General features: G+C 34.7%; 1 protein-coding gene and 1 pseudogene across 3 annotated transcripts in view; both read right to left on the minus strand.

Moving 5' to 3' along the window:
- Positions 1 to 7333: 7333 nt before the first annotated feature.
- On the minus strand, positions 7334 to 7427 carry LOC118545591 (U2 spliceosomal RNA; annotated as a pseudogene).
- A 5943-nt stretch (positions 7428 to 13370) lies between these two features.
- PCLO (piccolo presynaptic cytomatrix protein) overlaps positions 13371 to 25426 on the minus strand; it is a 391345-nt gene continuing 379289 nt past the window's right edge. For all 3 annotated transcript variants that reach the window (XM_078060093.1, XM_078060092.1, XM_036107931.2), the window contains 3 exons: positions 16229 to 16363; positions 15669 to 15814; positions 13371 to 13645 (listed from right to left, as the gene is read on the minus strand). In XM_078060093.1, coding sequence (XP_077916219.1) covers positions 13505 to 13645; positions 15669 to 15814; positions 16229 to 16363 — 422 coding nt within the window. In that variant the 3' untranslated portion in view covers positions 13371 to 13504. The remainder of the gene's footprint in view (positions 13646 to 15668; positions 15815 to 16228; positions 16364 to 25426) is intronic.

The raw sequence follows: 25426 nt of genomic DNA on the forward strand, positions 1-25426 counted from the left end.
GTTCCCAATTGTCTTAGATCTACAGGGAACTTTGTGGATTATCTAGCACAACCCTTCAATTTGGGAAAACCAAGGCCTTGAGAAGGAAGATTGTGCTGTAGCATAGGTTGTGGTAAAAGTATGGTTAGAACCCAGTTATTCTGACTGTCAAATGTTTTTGTACTAAGTCATATAATCTCTTGAACATAGAATAATGTTATTTGAAATTACCGTGGTTACCACATGAAATTCATTTTCTTTGAATGAATTTCAAAGAAATACTTCTTAATTTAATTTATCATAATGATGACCCTCAATAACTCAAAGAAGCCATTCTTAATGCAATTCAAGAAAGTGGTGGTATAATGCTGAAAAGGTGTGAAAAGTGATAGAGAGCAGGTTAAAAATTCCAAACTACTAATTTGTCTCAGTCATGTGCTCACATTTTTGAGAGTGAATATCTTTTGGAAAATATTAATTAACCCACTTCATGGCTGGCACTCTTTCTTTGATTACCATGTACCTTCCTGAGATGAGGTTGTAGATTTTCCAACCTTAATTCTAAGATCTCATTTAAAATTTTTATATGCTTTTGGTCAGTTTAATAACAACATCTCACTTTCAGGGTTATTTCTATTTCAGATTCTAAACTTCAGACTATTTCTGGGGCACTAGCTAATCAGTATTCTATGCTGGTTTTCTTTAAACTTTTTCTTTTTCAGATTCTTCATCAATACAAGTATTTTCATCACTTGAATGATGATACTAAGATCATAAGGTGATAAAACCTTATCTGAGAATAATTTTCTCCTTCTCTCTGTATTTCACAAGTTCAATACATTTACTGTAAAATATTTTTATTATGTAACATTTATTTTGTGTAATAGTGATCACTTAATATTAAATTCATTGACAAAAATTACTCAGTGACAAGAAAGATTTTGCCAAAATTTGTAAGAAAAAATTTACTCTTGTCTGAGCTAGGACAGAATGTTAGAGTCAGGAGGGGAATCTCACATAAGGCCAAGAAAGTTCAAGTGATTTTTCACCTCACCTATTCTCTAGAATACCAAAACTGATGAAAGCCTTCTACTGTTATACCAATGCCATTATGGTCTCTCAGTCCTTTGACATTTTTTCTCTCCACACTGCATCTCCTGAGAGCCTATCCCCTGGCTCCCGACCTTCCTCTTTCTAAAGTTCTAAAAGGGAACTGGTTCTCTGATCTATCAGTGTTTCTCCTGACTTTGAATCCACCTAGTTTTTGTCCTTTTTTTTTTTTCCCAGAGGAAAGGAAAGCGTGTGTGCACATGCGTGTGCATATATGTGAGTGGGCGCTGGAGATGGTGAGTGGGTAGGAAGTAAGCAGGGGACCAAGATGGCCTTAAAATCTCACCCAGCTTAACCAGACGGTAGACAGCGTTCTTCCTTCCTCTAGGCTTCTAGTGCCTGCTTAAGTTTTAATTTTTATCTTTTAACAACTCCATCAAGGTATGATTGAGATACAAAAAGCCACATATTTCATGGGAACATTTGAGGAGTTTGGACATATATAAACACCTGTGAAAGCATCACCACGAGCCAGGTAACACACATCTTCGTCACCCCTGAAAGTCTCCTCATGTCCCCTTTTTCAGTGGTAAGACGACTTCACATGAAACTTACTACTTACACTTCATAAGTGCCCAGTGCACTATTGTTAACCATAGGCATTCTATTGTACAGCAGTCTCGAGAATTTGCTCATCTTGTGTAACTGAAACTTTCGATCAGTGCAACGGTAACTTCCCCGTGCAAGTGGTGCCCCTAAACAGAGAGCATTTGCAATAGTCCAAATGTGAGAATTGAAGAAAGCAAAAGCTAAGGTTTTTTTGACGGCTTGAGGTTGAGGGGGAGAATGAATGAGAGGATGGTGTCAAGGATGTTCTCCAGTTTTTTGCCATGGTTCTGGCAATAGGAACCCCTGTGAAGTTTTAATTAAGTTATGGCCAGATCCATATTTCAGAGAGGTCACAGGTGACTGTGTGGAGGATGCATCTGGAAGAGCTGAGGCAGCAAGGCCACAAGGAGGCTGCTGTGTAAATCCGAGTCAGAGCGGCACACGTCTGAGGGACGTATAACTGAATTCGATATTCTAGGCAGCTGTAACTCACTTAGTCTGCAAGTCCTAACTACTATTAAAAGGAAGTGACTCATTAGTATATGACTTCCTTTTAAATGGCTACAGCAGTAAATTTGAATAGCCCTTTTTAAGGCAAGAGTTGAACTGCTCAAAAACTGTAATCAATTGACAGTAATAGTTCCTTGAATTTCACGGGTAGAACAGAAAATTAAATTCTCTAGCTCAACAGAAGGAAGCTGGCCCCACAGCAGAAATTTTTCTTCACTGAAAGCGGAAATGTCAACTGAACATCTTGAGGTCAGTAAGAGCTTGGCAAGGCATTACACAGGGAACAGAAGAAAATTGGTCAATTTTGCTAATAATCAGTATTGTCTCTGGCTCAGCTATCTTGCTTCAAACTTTTAGGTGCAATTCTGTATACAGCGAAGAAAACGGTAATCCCTTATTTTTTGGAAACATGCTCTGAAGTACAGAGATTCTTACATATGCCTAGAAATATCTTACTTGCAAATTTTCCCATTCATAAATAAAATATAGAATCAGATATTGCCTTTTCTGAATCATAACACTTATTTCATAGCGATATCATTATTCCCCCAAATCAAAATTGATGGCACTTTATACAATCTGATTCTGGATAATTTACAAACCTCTCTTTTCAGCTCTTCTTTATCATTGCAAACTTTACTTGGGAAATACAGTTGCCCAGTGTTTCTGAAATAAGCAATGCATTTCACAACACATTACTTGTTGACAGTATTCCCTTACCCTTAACTCCTATTCTCTTGGTTCTACTGGTGAATTGTCGTCCCCTTGTAAGACTTTACTCACAGTTTTCTCTCCTTGCGGTTTGCCTGATTTGCCCTGGAAGAATTCGTTATTTCATCTTCAGATTTGATTTTTTATGTGTCTTTTGCCCAGTCCATCAGTCTTTACTTTCTTTACTTCCCTCTTTGATGATTACACGGTCTACGGTCCAACAATTTAAAGTCACCCTGTCCTTTAATTCCCTTGCATATGTTTTTGTCTAATCCATCTGTTAAGACTGATTCTCATGAAAATTTACCATGTCTGTTCTCTGCCCCTACATAGAAACCCCAAGCCAAGGCTGGGGAAAGTCATGTCGCAAGTCAGATAGGTGTCACTGTGTGTTGTCTCTAAACTCAAAAGGGCCTTCATTATGTACAGTATCCTTCTCTTCCTACTTGCTCTCCCACTCATCTCCAGGACTATTTTAAACCTCCTTTATTCTCTTCAAAAACCTAACCCATATTCCCTTCCTCTTCTCTGTAGGCAGATGACCTCATATCTTATCTCAATGAGAAACTCGTAGCCATCAGAAGGAAACAGTCTTAACCTCCTCATATCAAACATACGGTCTGTCTACATTTGTACTAATAATCTCCTTTTTTGGTTGCTTCACTAGGGCAGTAATTTTATACCTTGGCCGCACACTGACAACAGCTAGGGGGCTTTGAAAATACACTTAGGCTTGGCCCAGAAAACAAAGATGACGATTTGAATGGTCTGCTTTGGAGTTTGGGTATCCATGTTTTTTAAAGCTCTTCATCTGATTCTAATACGGAGTCAGGGCTGGGAACCGACCCTTAGAGAAATTTTCCTTTCTCCTCTTGAAGGGGGGGTGTTGAACAAGTACTTAGATGCCATCTTCTCATATTGCATGCTAAAATTTACTCACTGCCTCTTCTCTGTATGTAGCCAGATTGTAGAGAATCATTCCCTGTCAAATAAGTCCTTCCCTTTGACTTTGCAATTTATTCAATCCTCTCTCATCTTAAAAATCAAGTCAAACCAAACCAGTTGACCAACCAACCAAAGAACAAAAAAACTTTAGATTTCTTCTTCATACCTGTGACGGTCAGTGTTATGTGTCGACTTGGTTAGCCGTAGTAGCCGTAGTAGCCAGTTATCCAAATACGACGAGAGGCCTGTTGTGACAGGATTTTGTAGAGATGATAAGCATCTCTCGTCAGCTGACTTTAAGTGAAGAGCTTGTTGTCAGTGTTCCGGTGCGCATGCCTGATCTCACCAGCTGAAAGGCCTTAAAATCTTTCAAGAGTTTAGGTGCCAAAACGAAGAAGAAATACCACCTGTGGACCAAGGTGTCTACTTTCTGCCCGAGTTTCCAGTCTGCCCTGATACAATCCAAGTGTCTAAAAAGATTTAAATACTTGTCGAGTCCATTCTTTAAAATTGGTTTCTGTCCCCATCATTCCACTGAAACAGCCTACAGAAGTTATAATTAACCTTCTTTTGCCAAACACATTTTTTTCATTCTTTTTTGAGAGGCTTCATTTTTAACCATTACTTGTTCTTGCTCTTTTGAAATTGTTTTAAATTGTGAAAAATACAATACACAAAAGAATGTGTGGCTTACATAATAATTGCTATGCAAATATACGTATAATCACCGTATAGATTAAGAAATAGGACATTGCTAGTGTTTAGAAACCCCCCAAACACTATTCTCTAATGACATCTGCTTTATTCCTCCAGGAGGCAACTATTTTTTCTTTTGTGTTATTCAATCCTTTCATTTTTTTTTTTATGGTTCTTAGAATCACACTGGGTTTTTTGGTGGCACGTTACTTTTTCTCCGTGTATTTGTGAAATTCATTCATACTGATACGTAGAGCTCTCATTTATTCACTTTACTGTCTTGCATTATTCTTTATTCAGCATCGCTGCTGAAAAATATTCATCTTCAGCACTGCTGCACCACCAAATATCCATGTCATTATTGGTGGGGCTTTTTTGAGTTGGGGGCTACATTGAATGATACTGCTGTAAGTACACTTACAAGGATGATATTCAAAATACTTAATGGTATATATGGCAAGGTCATACACCAATCACAAGTTGTCAAACCCATCTGAATGGAAGGCGGACCAACCAGAAACAAATTTCTCTGGTATGCTGTACCACTACGTACTGGCTAAATAACCACCTGGCACGCTTGGAAATGCCTCCTGACCTACAAGTTCAGGAGTTTTTCTGATGTGCGTAACTAGGAGTGCAATTATTGAGTGGTAATGTATGGAAATCTTCATCATACAAGGTAATTTCTAGCTATTTCTAAAATGGTTGTGACATTTTGTACTTATACCATTTATACTTAATGAGAATTCCATTTTCAATGTTTGGCTTCCTCAGACTAGATTTTTCCTTATGTATGTGCATAATATATCACTGTACTTTAAATGGAATTATCCTGAAAACTAATGAGGTTTAGCATCTCTTTATATGTTTCTTAACCATTTGGATTTCATCTAAACTATCTGTTGAAGTGTTTTTCCTATATTTCCCTTATGCTGCTTTTCTTTGACCTCAGATTTGTATTATTTTTGACACTAGTCTTTTTTTTTGTTTTTTGTATCAAATATCTTTTCTAATTGTTTTTTACTTTCCCTATCAATTTCTTTATGGTGTCTGAGGAACAGAAATCCTTATTTTTATGTAGTAGTATTTTCCTAATTTTCCTCCTGCATAGTGTGCCTTGTTTAAAAAATCTTTTCCTCTCCCAAGTTTATGAAGTTATTTTCCCATATTACCCTCTATATGTTTTATAAATTTGTCTTTCATGTTAGGTCTTTACATTATATGGATTTTATCTTTGCAATTTGTGACAGGGTCCAGTAGCATTTATTTTTATGTTTTTCAATTGACTCAGGCTATTTAATTGCAAGTTCATGGTTTTTTGCAGACCTGCTTTATCTCCTCTGTTGTATATAAAGTCCATTTAGGGATAATTTTGTTCCATTGTCCCAATTTCTCCTGCATCAGCACTATATTCTTAATTTCTATACCTCTATAATAAGTCTTAATATCTGCTAGAAAGTATTCTTATATTTTGTTCTTGCTTTTCAGTGGGCTCTTCCTTGGCCCTTGGTGCTTCAACATAAATTTTATACTTGGCTTATCAAATTCCTCTCACATTTAAAAAATTTAATTGCATTGAATCAATGGGTTTCTGATTTGGGAAGAATTGTATATCACTACTATATTCAATTTTTCAATCAATGAATGTTGTATTCAGCTCTTATTTAATATCTTAATAAAATTTTATTATTTTCTTTGTAGAGGTCTTGAACTTCTTTGTTAATTTATTCTTAGGCATTTGAAACTTTTTATGCTAATAAAAATCATTTCTTGAAATTTTCATTTTCTGATGATTTCTTGTTCACAATCAGAGAAGAAATTTATTTCTGTATAGTTTTTATAATTAGTAAACTTGACAAATTCTCTTACATATTTTAAAACAAATTGATTATTTTGGATTTTCTACACACAAAGTTGTATAATCTACAAATAATTATAGTTCTTTTCTTCTTTCCCACTTCTTATACCTTTACTTGTCTTTTTCTTCTCTTGCTTTGACAGAATGGCTAGAAACTCTGGTAAAGGCATTGAAGAGAATGGTGACAATAGGCATACTTGCTTTGTTTCTGGTCTCAAAGGAAGAGCCTTCTATCCTTTCACCAGCAAAGTTTTTCTTGTTTGTTTGTTTGTTTTTGGTAGATAACATTCAGCAGATTTAAAAAGTATTCCTCCATTCCAAGTGTGCTATAAAGTTTTTGTTATGAATGGATTTTGAATTTTATCAAATATTACCCAGCATCTTATGATTTTTGTACCTTAGTATATTAATGTACTAGATTTCATTAATTCATTTTCCAACATTGAAACAATCTTGTGTACCTGGGATAATTCAACTTGATTCTTATCACTTTGATACATTTCCAGATCTTTGAATCTTGGCATATACATTACTTTTTCCTACCTGAGAATGGTAAATTGGCTTTCTTTCTCCTTTGATTGCAACAGGTTTAATTTTATTGAACTTTCCTTCAAAGAATCAAATTGTTGGAAGGTCATTTTTTATTGAGTAATCCATGGAAATAATTCTTAATTTTTACAAATAATAAAATAAAAATATATAAAATAAAATAAAAAATGAAACTTTAAAAATAAAATTTTAATTTATTTGGAATTGTCATTTAAACGGAGGTAAAAATTTCAACACTTTGCCATCATACTTTTATTATTATGTTTTGATAGAAAACTATTTTGGTTCAATATGCTATCAAAGCTTTAAACCGTAGATGCGGGGATTTTTCAGCTCTTAAAGCCTAGATAATCAATAGTCAAATCATTAATCATCATCTAATTACCACCTTTTAGATCTGACATTATCTTCAAAAAATGTTCCAAGATATGTTTTACCTAAGAATGCTATTAAAAGTTTGCCATATTAGATAATATACTTGATACTCCACTTGATCTTAGCCAAAAGGCCAAGAAGCAATAACATATCAGATAAAAGTTGATCAAGCAGTGTCAATGCATTCCTAAATTTAGTTACTTTTAAAGAGATAAATAGAAAAATAAAAATTCAAGTTAAATAAATCTCCTATACTGTTTTAAGGTTAAGGAAATGATATATAACTTTCTTGCCATAGAGAGATGTTATCAAAGAATATAAGAAACATATAAGTTTACTCAAAGATGTCCCTGACTCATTAAGAAAGGTAAATTTGAGCATTAATAAGAATAATGGTTTCAATGAATTAAAACATATAAAATTTTTTTTTTTTTTAAAGATTTTTTATTTATTTATTTATTGGAAAGCGAGCGAGAGAGAAACAGCATGAGAGAGGAGAGGGTCAGAGGGAGAAGCAGGCTCCCCGCTGAGCCGGGAGCCCGATGTGGGACTCGATCCGAGGACCCTGGGATCATGACCTGAGCCGAAGGCAGTCGCTTAACCAACTGAGCCACCCAGGCGCCCTAAAACATATAAAATTTTGAATCACTAAATTCTTCTCCTGAAACCAATATTACACTAGTTAACTAGAATTTAAATAAAAACTTGAAACAAAAAAGTAAAAAAAAAAAATACCACATTTGTTTTCATCCTTGAGAGCAATGATAATAAAAATAAAAACAAAAGCTTATTGGTCATCTTTGGAGGATGATAGGGAACCATTTCTTATTTTGAAAAATGGTAGGTAAAGAAAAATTGTCCAACCTTTTCTGCCTTTACCCTAACTTTCCTTCATTGACTGAATAGAACATCACCATTTTGTAACATTTAGTTAATTAATTGATCTATACTAGCCATTGAGCACCAGTGGCTGTAAACAGGACAAATGAAAGACAGCCAGACACTATATACCTCCCAATGGAAGAATATAATGCCAGCCTTTGACCTCGAACATGAATCAGGTCAGGTCTGTAGGGCAAAAGACCTGTAGGGCAATACAGAGACAGAGGAACTTGTTAAGTACACTGTGAGTATGCAGTCAGCAAAAATCCAATCTGGTAGAAAGACCAGGTTTCTTCAAAAAGTAAGATTCACTGAAAAAGAAGGGGTTGGCAGGAGAATATGTAGACTAAAAGAAGCTTAGAAAACATTTTAAAAATAAAACAGGAAAACCACGGGAGTATTTGTTTACTAGGCAGATGTCAGTGATAACTCAGGAAGTAATTATCATAAATATCAGGATGGTGGTTGCATTTAGGGTTTGAGAGGGTGTTGTGAGAGGGAGGGGTAAAATGGAGGTCTTATGAGGTGACGGGCAAAGTTTAATTTCTTGACCTGGGTGGTGGTGACAAGAGTGCCTGACATATAATAACGGATTAAGCTATACATTTATTTAATTCTGTTTTCTGTGCTGGGTTTAAAATTTATTTTTTAAACTGGGTGAATGAATGTATTTATGATATAATTTTCAGAGAAGATGTTATGAAAAATTCTATTTCTATAATAAAGTATCGACTTATCAAGTTGGTAAACACAAGAAGTCAAAGTTGACATTTTCAATATTTATTGGGAAGGCTGAGGCAACAGCCTTTTTATACAGCACAGTCTGAATATGCTATCAAGATACATCTTGCATACAATCACAAAACCGAGACATATTTTTACATAGAGAAAAACTCAAGACAGATTTACAAGCATTTTAAATACAATTCTCATGTATTTCAGTTCAATTTCTACAACCTTTAGCCCAAGAACTGGTACTTGTTCATTAGATTTTTCCAGAGAGATTTGGGTAGAACAGAAAAGAACACATTAGCAAATCACCAACACGGCATGCAACATGTAGTTAGAAACAAGACATATCTCCAAGTTCTTTATTTTTTATTTTGAAAACAATTTTATTAGATTTTTATTTTTTCAGACAAGATTTTTTTTTTCCATTAATATCAGATGTGTTTTTGTTAGGATATTAGCACACACATTAATCAGTAGTGGGAGCACCTGAGCACATCACCAACAAATATACAGACACAATCAAACGATAATCATATTCACATGCTGAATGCCAAATGAAATTAATATTTCAACTTTGTCTGTTTTACCAAATGTATAGTAGTTATGTACAGGGTTATCATTTAAGAAAATGCTCTCGATCTACATATCAGAGAAGGACTCATTTGATTAAATGACTTTGACTTAATGGGTACCTTTAATTATGACAACATGGAACATACAGAAAACATCAATGTGTCTTAGTCAATGAGAATATCTGTTTCACTCATTCATTTTTGTATTACATCAAAGGCAAGTAATTATTAAAGAGACGGCTCATAATTATTCATTGAGCTTTCTTTCACTTCCATGTCAAGCTCAAAAAGACGGAAACTCACTCTGTCACATGGAGAGTTATAAACATATATATAGCTGTAGTTGGCTGCTTTTGGAATATTAGACATTATAGCAATGAAAATAAGTTTTTAAAAATATTGTTAGTTATGATTTAAATAATAAAGTAAAAAAATACTATAAACATTTTGTGATATCTTAATGAAATGAAACATCAATCAAATAATTTCTAATAAATTGGGCACAATATAGTATAGAATTTTATTTTACTTCACATGACCACCAATCTAGTGTCACTACCACTATCACCACTATTGTTACGACCATTCCTATAGTAAGAATCAATATCAGCTGGTTACCAGCTATAATATTCCCACAATATGACTATTTTAATGTGTGTGATCCACAAAACTAATTCCACTGATATGCTGAAAATATGCATTTATTTGTATGATTAGTTACAATATGGGCACATTAAGGAACAAAGACAATCACTGCTCCTTAGTCTTGGATACTGTTCTTTTCAACAGAAATGGTAAAGAAAGAATTCCAAGTCACCAAAAATCTTCTTAATCTTAAGTAAAAACGGGGGGAAACACCAACTTCTTGCTTACACTGTTACCTATGTCTGTAATGACCATTCTACAAATCCCCATCTTTCGTAAAAATTCACTCTGTGCTTTTGCTTCTACAGCTAGAAGTTTCTTTAGGACCAAATTTTGAACCAAGAAGCAACTCCAGTTTCTGATGACTCAATGAAGTCGTGGGGAAAATTAAGATGCTTTTCGAGATATAGGTGTTGGAATTGGACTGATTGCATATTGTTTAGAGATTACAAACTTTGTCATCAGTAAGATTAAGAAAAAAACTGCTTCCAAAAAATAAAAGAAATGAAAAAGTGGAAAATTATGTGCTGTGATATATACAAAAAAGTAAAAAACACCAAGAGCCCTATTTGCAATTAAAAAAGAAACAACTTTGTTGTAAGAAGGGTAATCGACATCATTCAGAAGAAATGCGTTTGTTCGAGGACCAGTGTTGCATAGAATAATTCCCGTACAACTTAGGATTTTGGTCAGCTGCAAACTTGGCACACTGTGGCAGGATCTTATGCTCTCTGAAGGGGGATGCTGGTGCACAAAAAAGAAGCCCTACCGTTAGCTCTCTTGATTGACCTGGCCCCATCATCACTGGTTCCTCGGAACAAAGGGGCACCTAGAATGGAGAGACTCCTACCCTTTCAGGTCAAATAGCTACCAAGGGATGATCTTTGTTTTGGTGGCACCTCATTTGTGTTATTCTAAAAGAAATCGCAACTGGAATAAAGTCAAACTTACTGGTCATACAACCTCTCATCCATACCCCTGGATGTACGTGGTTGCAGAAGAGGGCCTAAGGTGAGCTAGAGTTTCCTTTGAAGGGCAAATAGCTGAACCTTTTTTGTTCAGAAAGAGATCTTCCGAAGCCTTTCCTTTCCCAACGATGAGTGATGATTACAAGCTCCCTAAAGTGCTCACTTCTGCTGGAAATATCCATAGCAACCATCAGCAGATCTAGATGTCTCTAAAAATAAAATCCTAGCAGGATCAAGTCTCCAGCAATCCCTTCCCTCATGCTTGTTGTAGAGCAGTATCAGTGGTGAAGGACGCTGCATTATCAGGGAGGACAGGTAAAAAAATAGAGGGAAGGAAAGGAACTGCTTTCTCCTTGGATTGGGGAAGAGTGCATGTGTATTTCTTTACGAATGTAATAAAGATATATAGCCTGGAATTTATTAGAAATTGTTTTATTTTTAATGTTTTACATTTAATCAATTCCTCTGAAATTTAAATTATGGTTTTCTTTAAAAGTGAGAAAATTCCATATCCAACCAACATATTTGGAGGTGATTTCTCAAAACCCACTAAAACCTCATCTTTGAATGAAGAAGCAGCTTTTAAACTCAGAATGCTCTGGGGCGCAATTTATTTTGGGAGAGGATATGCGAATAGTATAAGATTGGTATGATTCATTTCATTTATAATAACCCAATTTGAAAATCATTTTGACTTAATTCTTCACCTTTTCTCAGGTTCAATGCAAGTTTGTATTTTAAAGAAAAACCATTAGTTTTGGAGTGAATACACTACTCTTATCCAAGTCAATGTCTACCGTCGTTATGGAGGATGTTCTTGCATATAAAATTTGAGAAATAAAGAGCTGCATAGTAATTATTCCTCACTTTATGTATAAAACTATATCTGAAAATGTGCTTTCTTTTTTTCCTCACAGTTCACTTGGCTTGATCATCCCAACATCCCATTAGGAAGGGTAGGAATATGTAATTATTTTTATCCTACAAATAAGAAACTGGGGGAAAGTGACTTTAAGTGACATGTGCAAGGTGACCCAGTTAGTCAGTGGCAGGACCAAGACAGAAGCCAAGCTTTTTATCCCAGCTGAGTGCATTTCCTACAACTCCATTCTACTGCCTTTGTCTATAGTGTTGGTCGATGGAGAAGAGGATGCTTCATTTCAATGACTTGGACATTGGTCCTTTTATTCCGTATTAATAAAATAGCTCAGGTTCATATAATCTCAATATAATGTTGACTTTTCACCTATTTTCTCAATATTGATGACCTTGATCACTGCAATATTGTCACTAACAGAGAAAAATGGAGCACTAGGAAGAACTTGAGTTTGGTGTCAGGGTTTTCATTATACAATCAGTTAATGCGCTAAGGACAAAAAAAGCATTATGGAAGAGCAGGAAATGACACCAAGTGAATTAATCCATGTCAAGGATTAATATAATTTGTTTGCCAGAGGAAGAATTTTCTTTCTTTCAATACCTCACTCAAGAGAAAGGAAATATGTGGAATAACATTTATTTGCAATTCCACAAAGAACAACTTATCAGGCTTCCTGGAACATACCATTTTAATCTATGTTCTTTGGTATGTACATTGAAAATGTATTGGCTTAATGGTCACTTAAGGAAATTTTGATGTTTTCAACCAAGGGTCCAATATTTTTGTGGGGCAACATTCAGTGCGAGCCAATCATGGCTTTATTTCTAGATAAATGTAATTCCATTTCCATTTAGTATTATCTTCGCTCTACATCATTTCATATTATACAAATGTGCTTGTAGGACATGAATTCCAAAGTTGGCGATGCTCACGCTTATCACATCTAGACAGAGAGAAAACCTAAAAGCCGTAATTTCTCCATCTCCAGTACCCTTTCCCTCTGAACACAACCACCTCACTTCTAGTCTTGAACGCATTCTGTAGTTGTATCCTATGTCACAATCTAAAAACAGTAAGTCGTCTGAGAGAAGAAGATGAAGAAGAAAGATCTTTAGACTCCTGAAAACTGAGATTTGTTACATCACTTCTTTCCTTTCAAGCAAGGCTGTCTTGCATAAATGATCAACTTTGTCTTGCATGAGGAACCATATTAACATTTGAGCAGCTGCCTTTAGCTATAGTTCAACTCTGCTCAAAGGTTTGTGCATTAAGTAATCAAAATAGCTCTCGCTGTTTTTCTTGAAGCAATCCAAGGACTCAAAGCTCTTTTTTTTTTTTTTTTGGTCTCCAATATATGAACTTTTTCATTTGAGTTTTTTTCTGTGTTCCACAACAAAACATTCACGAAGCTTTAAGTATGTGTTTGCCTGGTGTTCCTCCTCTCACGTTTACCCCTTTAAAAACATTGTAGAATAGTATCCAACTCTAGTCTTGATTTGAAATTATTTAGAGCAGTTTCTATACCCTGAGCAGACACATTTCTTCAATGGGTTTGTGTAGGACTGACCAAAAGTTTGTGCCAGTTGACTATTCTTTTTCTGAGATCCACTTTGTCAAGCCAGATACAAGCTTCGCCAATCAAGGTCTTTTTCATAAACTTCCCTCCATTAGAGAAAAGTAAAATCTAGAAAAAATAGCCAAAATTATATATACTTGCATATATTTTTCAACCTTTTTTAAAGGACATTTGATCATCAAAGAAATAACACAGACAAGAAAGGGTGAGGGGAAGTAGCAGCTATACGTATAAGAAAACTAATCCTCAAGATGTCCTCAAAAGATGTGCAGAATATTAATTAATTCACACCAGCATTTCCCAAAGGAAAAGACACATCCTGGAGGATATGAGAATTTTAGATGACATGTATTAGCAGCTAATTCTGACTAGGTTTATGCTTACATGAATGCAAGTTTCTCAAAAGAACTTTGCTAGGTACATTTTCTACTAGTTTATGAAATATTAACTCAAATACGAAATTATTTGAGTGCTGAATAAATAAGTAAGAGCTCACGAGGCAGATAAAACACAACATTAATTTTATTTAACATTCAGTTACTGGTGATTTTACTATGGTATGTACTTCCAAAGTGATTTCTTGTCATATGTAGAACTTACGTTAGTTGAAATGCCATAGGATTTCAGACTCAAGACATTTTTTTTTTTCTTTTAGAGAGGAGTTGAAAGAAAGGTGGAGAGCATTAGTGGTGCTAACCATGAATCCCTGACAATTCTTTTTTGCTCTCTCTCTTTTCAGAATCTCCTTTAGAAAATTCATCTTCCTTCTTGGCTAAAACCTTACTTTTAGGTTTCTGACTTCAAAATCTACATTTCTAGTTATAACTATCTCTTCTGGCCTCTGGTTTTGGGTTTTCAGATGGTATTGTAGATTTTCACTTGGATCCTGCTTTCTTATCAAATGTATCATATTTCAAACAAATGTGTGATCTTTCTCCCTCGCTGTCCCCTCTCTAACTACTTAATCTCTGTGGATGACACATTTGTTCACACAGATTGCAGGGCATCCTTTAGCTTTTTTTTTTTTTTTTTTAATTTCCACTCTAATGTCTGTCAGTACTCTCAGTACAGTTTTAGCTTGGTAATATTCTTATATTTGTCTTTAGTGTAGGCCCTTAAGTGCTGATATCATGGTCTCACTTCCCATATTTTTTCATCTCTTTCCTCCTGCCTCCTTTTCCCTCTTTCATTCCTTGTCCCTACATCTACTGAAGACACACTATGTACCAGGATTGTATGAGGCTGTAGAACAAAGAACAATACAAGCCAGGCCCTGCCCTAGAGAAGAGGAAGCTATGGAAGCAGTGACAGGTAAGGGCTGAGTTTACATTGAAAGATTGTGGACCAGTGGGATGGGTGGAGAGACATGAGGAAGACGATATTGAAGGGGAAGAAAAATAGGAGCAAAACATTGGAGGCTTAACCTGATTTGAAAAGACTGTGGTGTGGCTGGAGTATAGAGTGTGCTGGGAAGTATACACGGAGATGAGATTAAATCAGTATGATTAGAGCTCACCTTAGAGGACTATGAATGAGGCAGGATATCGGTGAGTCACTGAAGGGCTTTAATGAACCTGCTAGTCAGTGTTGTTATGTATCGACCTACCTATTTTTAATTCAAGTATACTTAACATGCAGTGTTCTATTAGTTTCAGGTGTACAAGATAATGATTCAGCAATTCTATACATTGCTTAGTGCTCATCACAATAGGTATACTCCCATCCGCTTCACCTATTTTACCCATCCGCCCACCCTCCTAGCCAGTGTTTTTAAAAGATACCTCCACCAGCAGTGTGATGGAATGAATTAAGAGGCCAAGACACTGATGGCAAGGAGGCCACGTGTACTGCTAAAATGATCTGAGTAATAAAGATGAGGACTCAAAGAGGATTAGCGCCAGTGAGCATAAAATAAACTGAGTAGTCAGAAGTGAGAAGACCTGGTAGCTAATTGGATGAGTGAGTGGGCTGTGGAATTCTAAAGGCCCACTGGAAAACACCTCTAAGAATTAATTAACTTGTAAGATGTCACATACCGTATGATCGGTATACACATGTTAAATAACTGAATGGAAAACAAATCCTGTATGAACAAAAATTTTAAAATAGTAGCAATATAATATAGAGTTACCTGAAGAGAATGTCCAGCAGGACTGAGGCTGAATCTAAAAGTTTCATTGAATGAAGGCTCTCTATCATGTCGGCATACTCTTGTTTTTTTCTTGATCACCTTTTTCTGGGTAGAGATGTTCATCACATATATTTTTACATATAAATCTGAAAATAAGAATTTGGCTTGTAAAGTGTCCATGACTCATACAATTTTCTGTTGAAAGAATTACAATTGTACACTGAGAGCTCTTGTATATTTTACACAAAGCTAGCAGGCTGTGCTCGACTTGTTTCAGACAACATAAAGTGATTAAAAGATACACCAATTTTCTTAGCAATTCAGTTTTCCTGTTGTATGGTAAATACGGTACTCTAAGATTATGTGTTGAGAAAATTTAGTTAAAAACTAGTAAAATATCAACTTATTTCTATGTAAGAGAAATTAATTCTTATTTTTCATTTTTCAGATGTATTTGGTGTACAGCCCAAATTTTACTCTACATTTTCCAGATTATTTAGGACATATTCCTACAGAATTCCTAGATGTATGACATTGCTCATTATCATAAAATTAGATACCTGGTAAGTGATCGGGAGATTTAAATTTGTAGGTGATATTTCTGCACTGGAGAATCTCAACTATTAGTTGTTCACCATCTGTCTTCATTTCCTTCTTCAGTGCAATCTTGATTTCGCCCATTACCTGAGTTTTGACTGGAAGAATTTAATAAACATGTTAAGGAATATGAAATGCCATCTATCAAATGTTTAATTCAGTAATTCATTCTTACATTTGTTTATTGCTTATCAAGGGTTGAACACCTTACTGTATCCTGTGGATACACAGATGAATAAAATATAGTCCGAGCCCTTAAGGAGTATAATATCTCTTGGGGAGACTGATAAATTACACACTTACAACAAAGTGTGTTAATATAACGACAAGCTAGTAAAAAGGGAGGTATGGAAGAAATGCAAGTTGATAAGTATTACTTAACTGCAGATTATTAGGCCAAAAGAGGAAACAGATGAGACCACAAGAAGACAGGTATCCATAAAAATAATATAATTTTAATTTAATCTATAGGAAATCAGTCATGTGAAATACAAGAGTTGTTTGCTAACAATTGCTCATTACCAGGCTTGCGCAGGAACATTTGCTACCACAACTAAATGTTGTTATATGTTCTTTCTACTTCCTTTCTTTTCCTGTATAAAAGAATAGCCAACAAGAATATGTAGTAGTGAAATTGCACAAGGGAAAATACCATGAGAGACTGAAATGAATCCAGTGTATTTCTTTCAAGTGTTTATCTTGGATCTTTGTATCACTGAAGAAGCTATTCATGCTAGGTCATGTTCTTTAATGATTCACCCTTTCCTCTGTCAATTCATATAGGCATCCACTTCTCCAATCACCAACAAGTATTTTATTTCCCACCCTACACTGTGATAAGCACTCTGTTAGGAAGAATGGTTACAATGGTGAGCCAAACACACATGCTTATCAGTTTTATGGTTTCTCCACCTATTGGGAAGAAAGCCTTAACGAATTATTTTCATCAATAAATGTAAAATTAGAAAAAGAGAAAAGGTAATGAAATACAAGAGCGTGGTTCCAAGAGAGCCTGCGGAAGTATTGCTCAAGCTGAAACCAGAAGGATGAGAAGTTAACTAGTTGAAATGGATGAAGAACATGCGACAGAGAAGGAACAGTGTGCTCACAGGAGGGAACATCATGGGGCTGAGGAACTAAATACATGTTCATGTGATTATGACATATTGTTAATTGGCACCATGTTAAGAATTTGGTTTTTATATTTAGGACAATAGGAAGCTATTGAAGGTTTCTAAGTTTGGATATAAATCACTTGTTCTCAGACATCTTGGTTTCAGACTTCTTTACACTCTTAAAAAAAATGGAGGGTCCTCAAAGAACAATTGTGTGTATTATAGCTATCAATATTAGAAATTTAACATTTCTAATTAAAATACAAAATTAGATATTCTAGAATACTTATTGATTCCATTAAAATGACAATAATATACTTATAAATAAATATTTTAATGAAAAATAACCATATTTTCCAGAACAAAAATATATAGTGAGGAAAGCTGTTTCATATTTTTTCAAATTTCATTAATGTTTTGCTTAATAAAGGACAGCTGGATTCTCATACCTGTTTCTATATTAAATCCAATTCATTTTGTTGTTTTAGTTGAAATGTATGAACAAAGTCCAATCTCATACAAATAATTGGAAAAGGGAGAAGTATTTTAATATCCTCTTTAGATAATGTTATATAATTAAAATTTGACAAGTGGTAATTTCTGGAATCTGAAATCATATCAATGGACTTTTGAACTGTTACTTTAAAATATATCAGTCTATCCTGCATTTTTTTTTTTTTTATCTTGCATTTTGAATGGATCTTTTAACTATGCCCGACTTGGTAACAGCATATTGTTCATTTTGGAAAATACTGGTTCACTGAGTTAGGCAGGTCTTGTTGACATATTTCATAAAATATTTAAAGCACATGTGTTAATATCACCACCAATATCATCAAAAAGGTCTTTGAAATTAAGAAGCCTCCAAGATCAGGAAGGCAAGTTTTCCAAAGTTCTATTTTTATTTAAAAGCCGGATTTCATCACTGACAACTAGCGTCACTTGTTTTTCTTAAAGTGACAAGTTCACTTTGTTAATTGTTGAGAATAAGGAGCATTTGTTTATCAGTTATTCTTTTTAGCAAAAATTACACTTCTTATTAAATAGGCTAGCTCAACGTGCAACTCAAAAAAAAAATTACACAAACAGGTTTCCTCAAGTCAACTAATTTGGCAGGCAGCAAAATGCTTTAGGTGTATTTCCCATTTCATCACACAGCATTAGGAAGACATGTACTTAAGGGTCTAGGCTTAATAACAATAATTTTAACTTCCTCATTAAGGACAGTCTTAAATGAAACTGACATTTTCCTTATAAGTGAGTGGCAGTTAAAAAAATAAATACAGTAACTATTAATATAGTTTGGTGTCACTGTCCTACCTTGTGCTAAGTCCCCAGCAGTTTACTGCATCATTGCTTTTGCATTATCAATGCAAATGGCAACACAGTGAAAAGGTAAATAATATCTTAGTATATTTATTTTTTTTAAGATTTTATTTATTTATTCATAAGAGACAGAGAGAGAGGCAGAGGGAGAAGCAGGCTCCCCGCCTAGCAGGGAGCCTGATGCGGGACTCGATCCCAGGACCCTGGGATCATCACCTGAGCCGAAGGCAGACGCTTAACCATCTGAGCCACCCAGGCACCCAATATCTTAGTATATTTAAAAAAATAATTTTGACTTCGTGCATGCACGTAGACAAAATACAGAATACAGACGATAGTTGAGTAATCTTTGAGAGGAAACTAAAGTAACAAAAGCATTATGTGCAAAATCGTAAATATATTAGATGGTGGTGATTTAATCCTTTTGATTGAATTTTGTCACATTTTGGGGATGTGTTATTTTGATGAATTTCTTTCCTGGATCAAGTGTTTGATTAAATTAATTTAACTTTTTATGCCTGGATGTACCCAGACATGTAGAGAAATATCTATCAATACCAATAACTAAGGTCCAAAAATACAGGAAACCGTCCTCTACACTGAAACACAAATCTTCTGGATATAATTACATCGTAATAGTTTAGCAACCAACAATTGTAGATACTTCACAGCAGTTAGATGTGAGCTTTACTCTCAAGAAACTCAAGAAAATAAAATGCAAACCAAGGATTTTATATACAGTTCAACTGTCTTTCAAGTATGAAGCCTATAGTTTTAAGCATAGAAAAACTCAGGAATTCTATACAAAAATTGATTCTCTGAGAAATACACCAGGGATGCATTTCATTAAACCAAAGAGATAACTAGAGAGACTTCAGCACAAGGACTGATGGTGAATATTTAACGTACTTAACTGTAGAGCTAAGGCTAAAGCAGGAGTGAGGACACAGGTGGGTGGGAGAACAGCGTTTGTTATGTATTACGACAGTATTAAGAATAAAACCAAAAATAGATGGAGGCAGAAGGGAGAGAAAGGGGAAAGTAGAGTGAGATTATTGATTTTTGTATAGGTAATAGGTAGGTAACAAAGGATGCAATTTAAAATTAGCAAACCAGATAGTAAGTGGTGAAGTAAGAACAAGAATTATAAATAGTCTAAATAAAAAGGAAATCATTAAAACAAAGATACAAATCTTTCTTAATTACAGAATTTTTTTTCAAATCGAAGACACCAAATGGATAAAGAAATATAATAAATATACACAATAATTACAAAACAAAATGTAGAGTTGCAATCAAACTTATCTATATCAGTTAATATAATTAGGTTTAGCTAGCCTATCTTTAGAAAGACTTTAAGACTGGCTCATAAAGCAAAGCTTAAGTCTATGATAAAATTTAGTTTTGCTTCAAATAGTGAAAAATACATCAATTATAAGCATGCCATGTTGATGGAAACCAGAAGAGAGTAGGGGTTGGACTGTTATTATCAGACAATATAATTTAGGGTACAATGCAGTAAACAAGACAAAAAGGGGCATTTGATCAAACTAAGGATATCTAAATCCTAATGAAGATATAACAATTATGAAGATGTATGTACCACTTAAATAAGACTGAAACTATAACATGAGATGTTAAGAGTTGTAAGGAGATGAATGAGAATAGTAGTAAAAGACTTCTATACAACACTTGTAATGCAAGACAGGCCAAGTAGACCAAAAGAAGCAAAGACATAGAATTTTGAGACATTATAATCAATAAAGCAGATCTCATGTATATTTATTAAATACCATACCCTGATAACAGAGAATATATCTTTTTTCTCAATTATATATGGCACATTCCCAAAATTGATCACATACTGAGTTGCAAAGAAGATATCAGTAAGTTCTACAAAATGAAGCTATTACAAACATTGATCACACACAAAAAGCCTTCAATTAAATAATTCTTGGGTGAATGGTGACATACAGTGAGAAAAGACAGGAGTTCTGAAAAATAACGATAATGAAAAGAACCACGTGTCAGAGTCTATGAGAGTTAAAGTAATGCTGAGAGGAAAATCTCAACTTGAGATTGGCAATCCTGGCTCATCACTCAGAAGATCTGAGGGTTTCAGTAGAATCAGGAAAAACGTCCAAGGCTCCCCATTTCTTGAAGCTCTAAAATGAAGTCAGTGAAAAGCCCAAAGCAGAGATTATCTTCTCCTGGGAATAAGACATATCTTGGCTTGGTGGAGTGAATGCTAGCAAACAAAACAAAACAAAACAAAACAAAAACCCAAAAAACATTTAATCAAATTTCAAAAGGGGGAGCAAAACCTCATCAACCAGGCCAGCAAATCTAAATGTGCAACAGTTCTCTGTCTTTCCTCCAAAGCCATACAGAAGTGGAAAGAACACCATCTCTCAAACCCGCACCTGGGATGGAGGGAAAAAGAGGCTTCTAACTAGGTAAGGAGGGAGCCAAGGAAAATTCACTCCCACTAGTCGGAGCCAATAGAAGCTGTGGATAGAACTGATGACAGTAATGAGCATGCAGGAATAAAACAGCAGGACAAATCTTTTTCTGGGAGAAATTCACTTTTATAGGTCATATTCCTCTTTTACAGCCCTTAAAACCCCACACGCTAAGCATGTGATATTTGTTGTTGTTTTCCACCTTCTCATATGGGAAAAAAGGTGGAATTAAGCTTGCTAATTACAGTTCTCAAATCATCACGTTGCGTGCTTCTTTCTTGGTAGGTTAAATTCACGCACTTCACAGTATGGTACTTGTGAAGCCCTTGATAATTTTCTCCTGTTGGGAGATTGGTCCAGCTTGCTCTTTAATGTTTCTATTAAAGGAAGAAAGGGACATGCCTGCTGAGATCACGTTAATTGTGAGTCATCACTGTCAATCATGTCTTCGCCCTTTGACACGTTCAGAATGCCTTTGTCATCTGGAGCAGATGCGGGATCGCGACAGAAACCTCCCGTCCACTGTCGCCACAAGGGGGCAGCAGCTCCAGATCGAAAATCAATCCTACTCTGGAGAAGACATTTATCCTACAATATGATACATGAGCACGATTTGAGAATAGAAAGAAGGGGGAAAAATGGAAAAGGAAGGGATGAAGGGATGTTGAGAGCATAGTTAAAAAATGAGATGACAAAGATGGGATTACAGTGCTAAAATACAGATAGTCCCATTTTAAGACTATTAATGAATTAGAAACACCATGGAACAAAGTTGAATAAGATTGAAATCAATACTATTCACATAGAGGGAAGAAAGGCTTAGGATACTATAGAAAGGAAAACAGAGAGTAAAGAAGGTAGAAAACAGTGATAGATACGTCAAACTGAGAAATATGATCCAATATAACTGATTGCTCAGAAAAAAGGAAATTCAAGAGATTAGAAAATCGCATCTACTTAAAATATAAAGGTATTTATCTGAAGTAACAGAAGGGTAAATCTGTGGATCAAAAGAGCATCCTGTATTCCTGGAAATATTGAGAAGTTGATATACTGATATATCCCCATTACAGCTACTTCAGAAATATAGAAAACATTTTTAAAGGAACCAGGGGAAAAAATAAGTCCCCTGAATGAGTACACTGATGTAGAAAAAAAGTAGCTTTTCGATGATATTTAAAAGCCTGTGGCAGAGGATATAGAGGACATACTAACGAGAGAAAGAAAGGAAGGAAGGGAGGGAAGGAGGTTGGATGGAGGGAGAAGGGTAGAAGGAAGGAGGGAGGAGAGAAGAAAAAAAACTTGAAGATGAAATCAAAGAGGAAGTAAGTGGAAATGTGCTGATTTCCTTTAAGCAGGGAGTTAATAAAATTTAAAATTGAAAATCATAATTGTTCAACCTCTTAATATTTTCAATTTTGCTTCTTAAACTTAGGGAGATCTTTTATAAATGAATAGGGTAAAATATTTATTGAAATTAAACTATTCCTTTGTTTTCACCATGATATATCCCCTTCATTAAATTAAAAAAGAAACAGTATAATCATTTTTGGACAAAGACCATGAATAATTGAATTCTATTAAAATTGTTTGTGTCCCTCCATCTCTTTAGCTAAAGTGCTCCAACTAAGTGTAACTGTCAAATTGACTTAGTTTTATCTTGCACAGCTTTCTTCTTTCACACTCTCTGATGCTGTATTCTCCATTAAGATATGCAGTGCTCTTCTCACTTTTTTTTCCTCAGAAAAAAGTATATATATATTTTTGAAAAACATGTGTGGGTCATATCTACATGCACACATTTACATACATGCTGTATCTATATTCCATCTGATTTATATTTTTAGAGAAGTGCATTTTAAGAAAACGACCATTAACAGAACACAGTAATTCTTTCACAAGAAATAAGCTCAGTATAACCCGCATTTTACAGGTGTGAACACAGCGGCTTAGGTGTTTTAAGTAACTTGCCACATGGCTAAGGGGTCCGGGCAGAACTTTAATCTAGATCTGATTTTAAGTCCAGAGCTCTATTCTCTCATGAAAACCTTGTATTTTCTTATATGATTTTTATGCTTATTGTGATGAGCACTGAGTAATGTGTAGAATTGTTGAATCATTGCAATGTACACCTGAAACTAACATAACACTATGTTAACTATACTTCTAAACAAATACATAAACAAACAAGTAAATGAATAAAATAATGTTTTGGGTTTTTTGGAGACAATGCTGCAAATGCTGGATTTCTTTTGAAATTAAGAGCAAAGTTCAAAAACAAACCAAAATAAAGAGCAAAGTTCAGTTGAAAAAACCAGCAACCATATTTCTGACAAGAAATCCTAAGAGTATTCAAGGAAAAACATTAAAATGATGTTAGCTAGCTCTAGAAGTTAGAAAAGAGGCTGCCCTGACGTCTTGAAGGAAAGTATTTGGAAGAGAATGATGTGCTTAAATAAACATTTCATTGAAGATACTAAGCACAAGATAGATTAAACACATAATACATACATATTTTTTTAAATGTTATTGGAATGAAGGGATTTTCAGGGGCCATTTTACTATTTTATTTTGGCCACGCTCAGGACCTTAGCAAGCAGAGAAGACAGCAAGCAACTGTGGGTTGTTGATTCAAGGTTATTATTTGCCCATCTCACTTTGACATGACAAGCATTTTTAAAAAATTTTTTCTTTTAAGTATGCTCCACATCCAACATGGGGCTTGAACTCAGGACTCTGAGATCAAGAGTCACGTGCTCTACCAACTGAGCCAGCCAGGCGCCCCATACTGTGGGTTGATAAAACCATAGCTAGAAGTTATTGTCCACATCACTTATGTGGCTTACGTACATTAAACAACAAAATGGCAATAAATAATTCCTGAAATATTAATAATTGTATGAGATCCTACATGGAAACCACCTAAACATACAAAATAATTTTTGGAAGTGACTATGGATTGAGAAAACTTTTTTTAAACATTATCAGTATCTGCAATACTTCGCTGCGCATAGTATAAATCGAGGTTTATTCTTTCTCAGAATTCTAAGAAATCTATTGCAATCTGAGCAGCTTTTGCCAATGGGAGACCATTTTAGGCAAAAAGTTTCTTTAGAGGCATTGTTTAATTAACTGAAAGTGAATAAAATGTGGAAAAGAAAAGAAGGAAAGAAGGGCACTTTGTAAAAGGAAAGTTTGTGTAAGGAAAAAATAGCATAGAGTGAATAAAATTCTCATTGACACATAGGTTTCCTTGCAAATTTCCATTAATAAATACTACATACCAATGCCGCAGGTCATGGGTACCAGCAAATGAAGTCTGAATTGGTGTTAGGTAGGATGTATATTTAGCCTTGAGAGTCTATCACCTCAAAATTTGTTACTTAGCTCCTATCACTCATTCTAAATCTAAGCAAAGTCTAAAGTGGAATTAAGGTGGAGTTTCAAAACCAGGAAATCTGGATGGCAGGCAAGTCGTTAAATATCTCTGTTTTGTATTTCTTCGTATTGTAAAGTGATGACATATAATAAGATTACTTATGAACTATTTATAATATCTCTTTCAGCTTTATAGGATAATAAATTTGTGAACATTTTCTGATATTATCTAAATATGATTTAGTCCCGGCCCTTTACTAAACATCTTCTATTCTAAATAATTTTCTCTGTTTACTCAGGATTTCTAAACCCAGACATTACAGAAAGTCTTATTAATGTCCTAATACCTGTTAATACCCAAAATAGTATAATTGTATTTTTCTTCCTTTCAATTGTTTCTATTCTATCAGTTTCAAGTCTAAACAATGAATTTTTTAAATGCTAGCATAATAAATATATTGTTATATATATCTCTATCTCTATCTATCTATCTATATTGTTAGCACAAATGCCCGAAATGCTAGTTACTCAACAGCATTTATTCTTCTTAAGTCTCAACAATGATACAATGCAGGATCAGTTCTAGAAGAAATGGGCAGTTTACACCTCGCAAACAAATCTATACCCGTAGGTCAATTGCTCAATTTATTGAGAGTAAAGTAACAAAACAAAACATCTCAAGGTATTCATATGAGTCAATACTTTTAAAATAGAAATTTCCAAAAAAGAGAGTCCTTTTTCCACTTTGCAGAGCTTGTTAGAGAGAGGAAGTAAGCTCACTATAATTTGTTCTATTCACCACCCTCTTTCTGTAATTTCCATCCAGGTATATTAACCCCACCCTAGAGTCCATAATAATTTTACCTTCCATGCTGAAATC

Source organism: Halichoerus grypus, chromosome 12 (genome assembly GCF_964656455.1).
Source record: "Halichoerus grypus chromosome 12, mHalGry1.hap1.1, whole genome shotgun sequence".
Lineage (NCBI taxonomy): Eukaryota > Metazoa > Chordata > Mammalia > Carnivora > Phocidae > Halichoerus > Halichoerus grypus.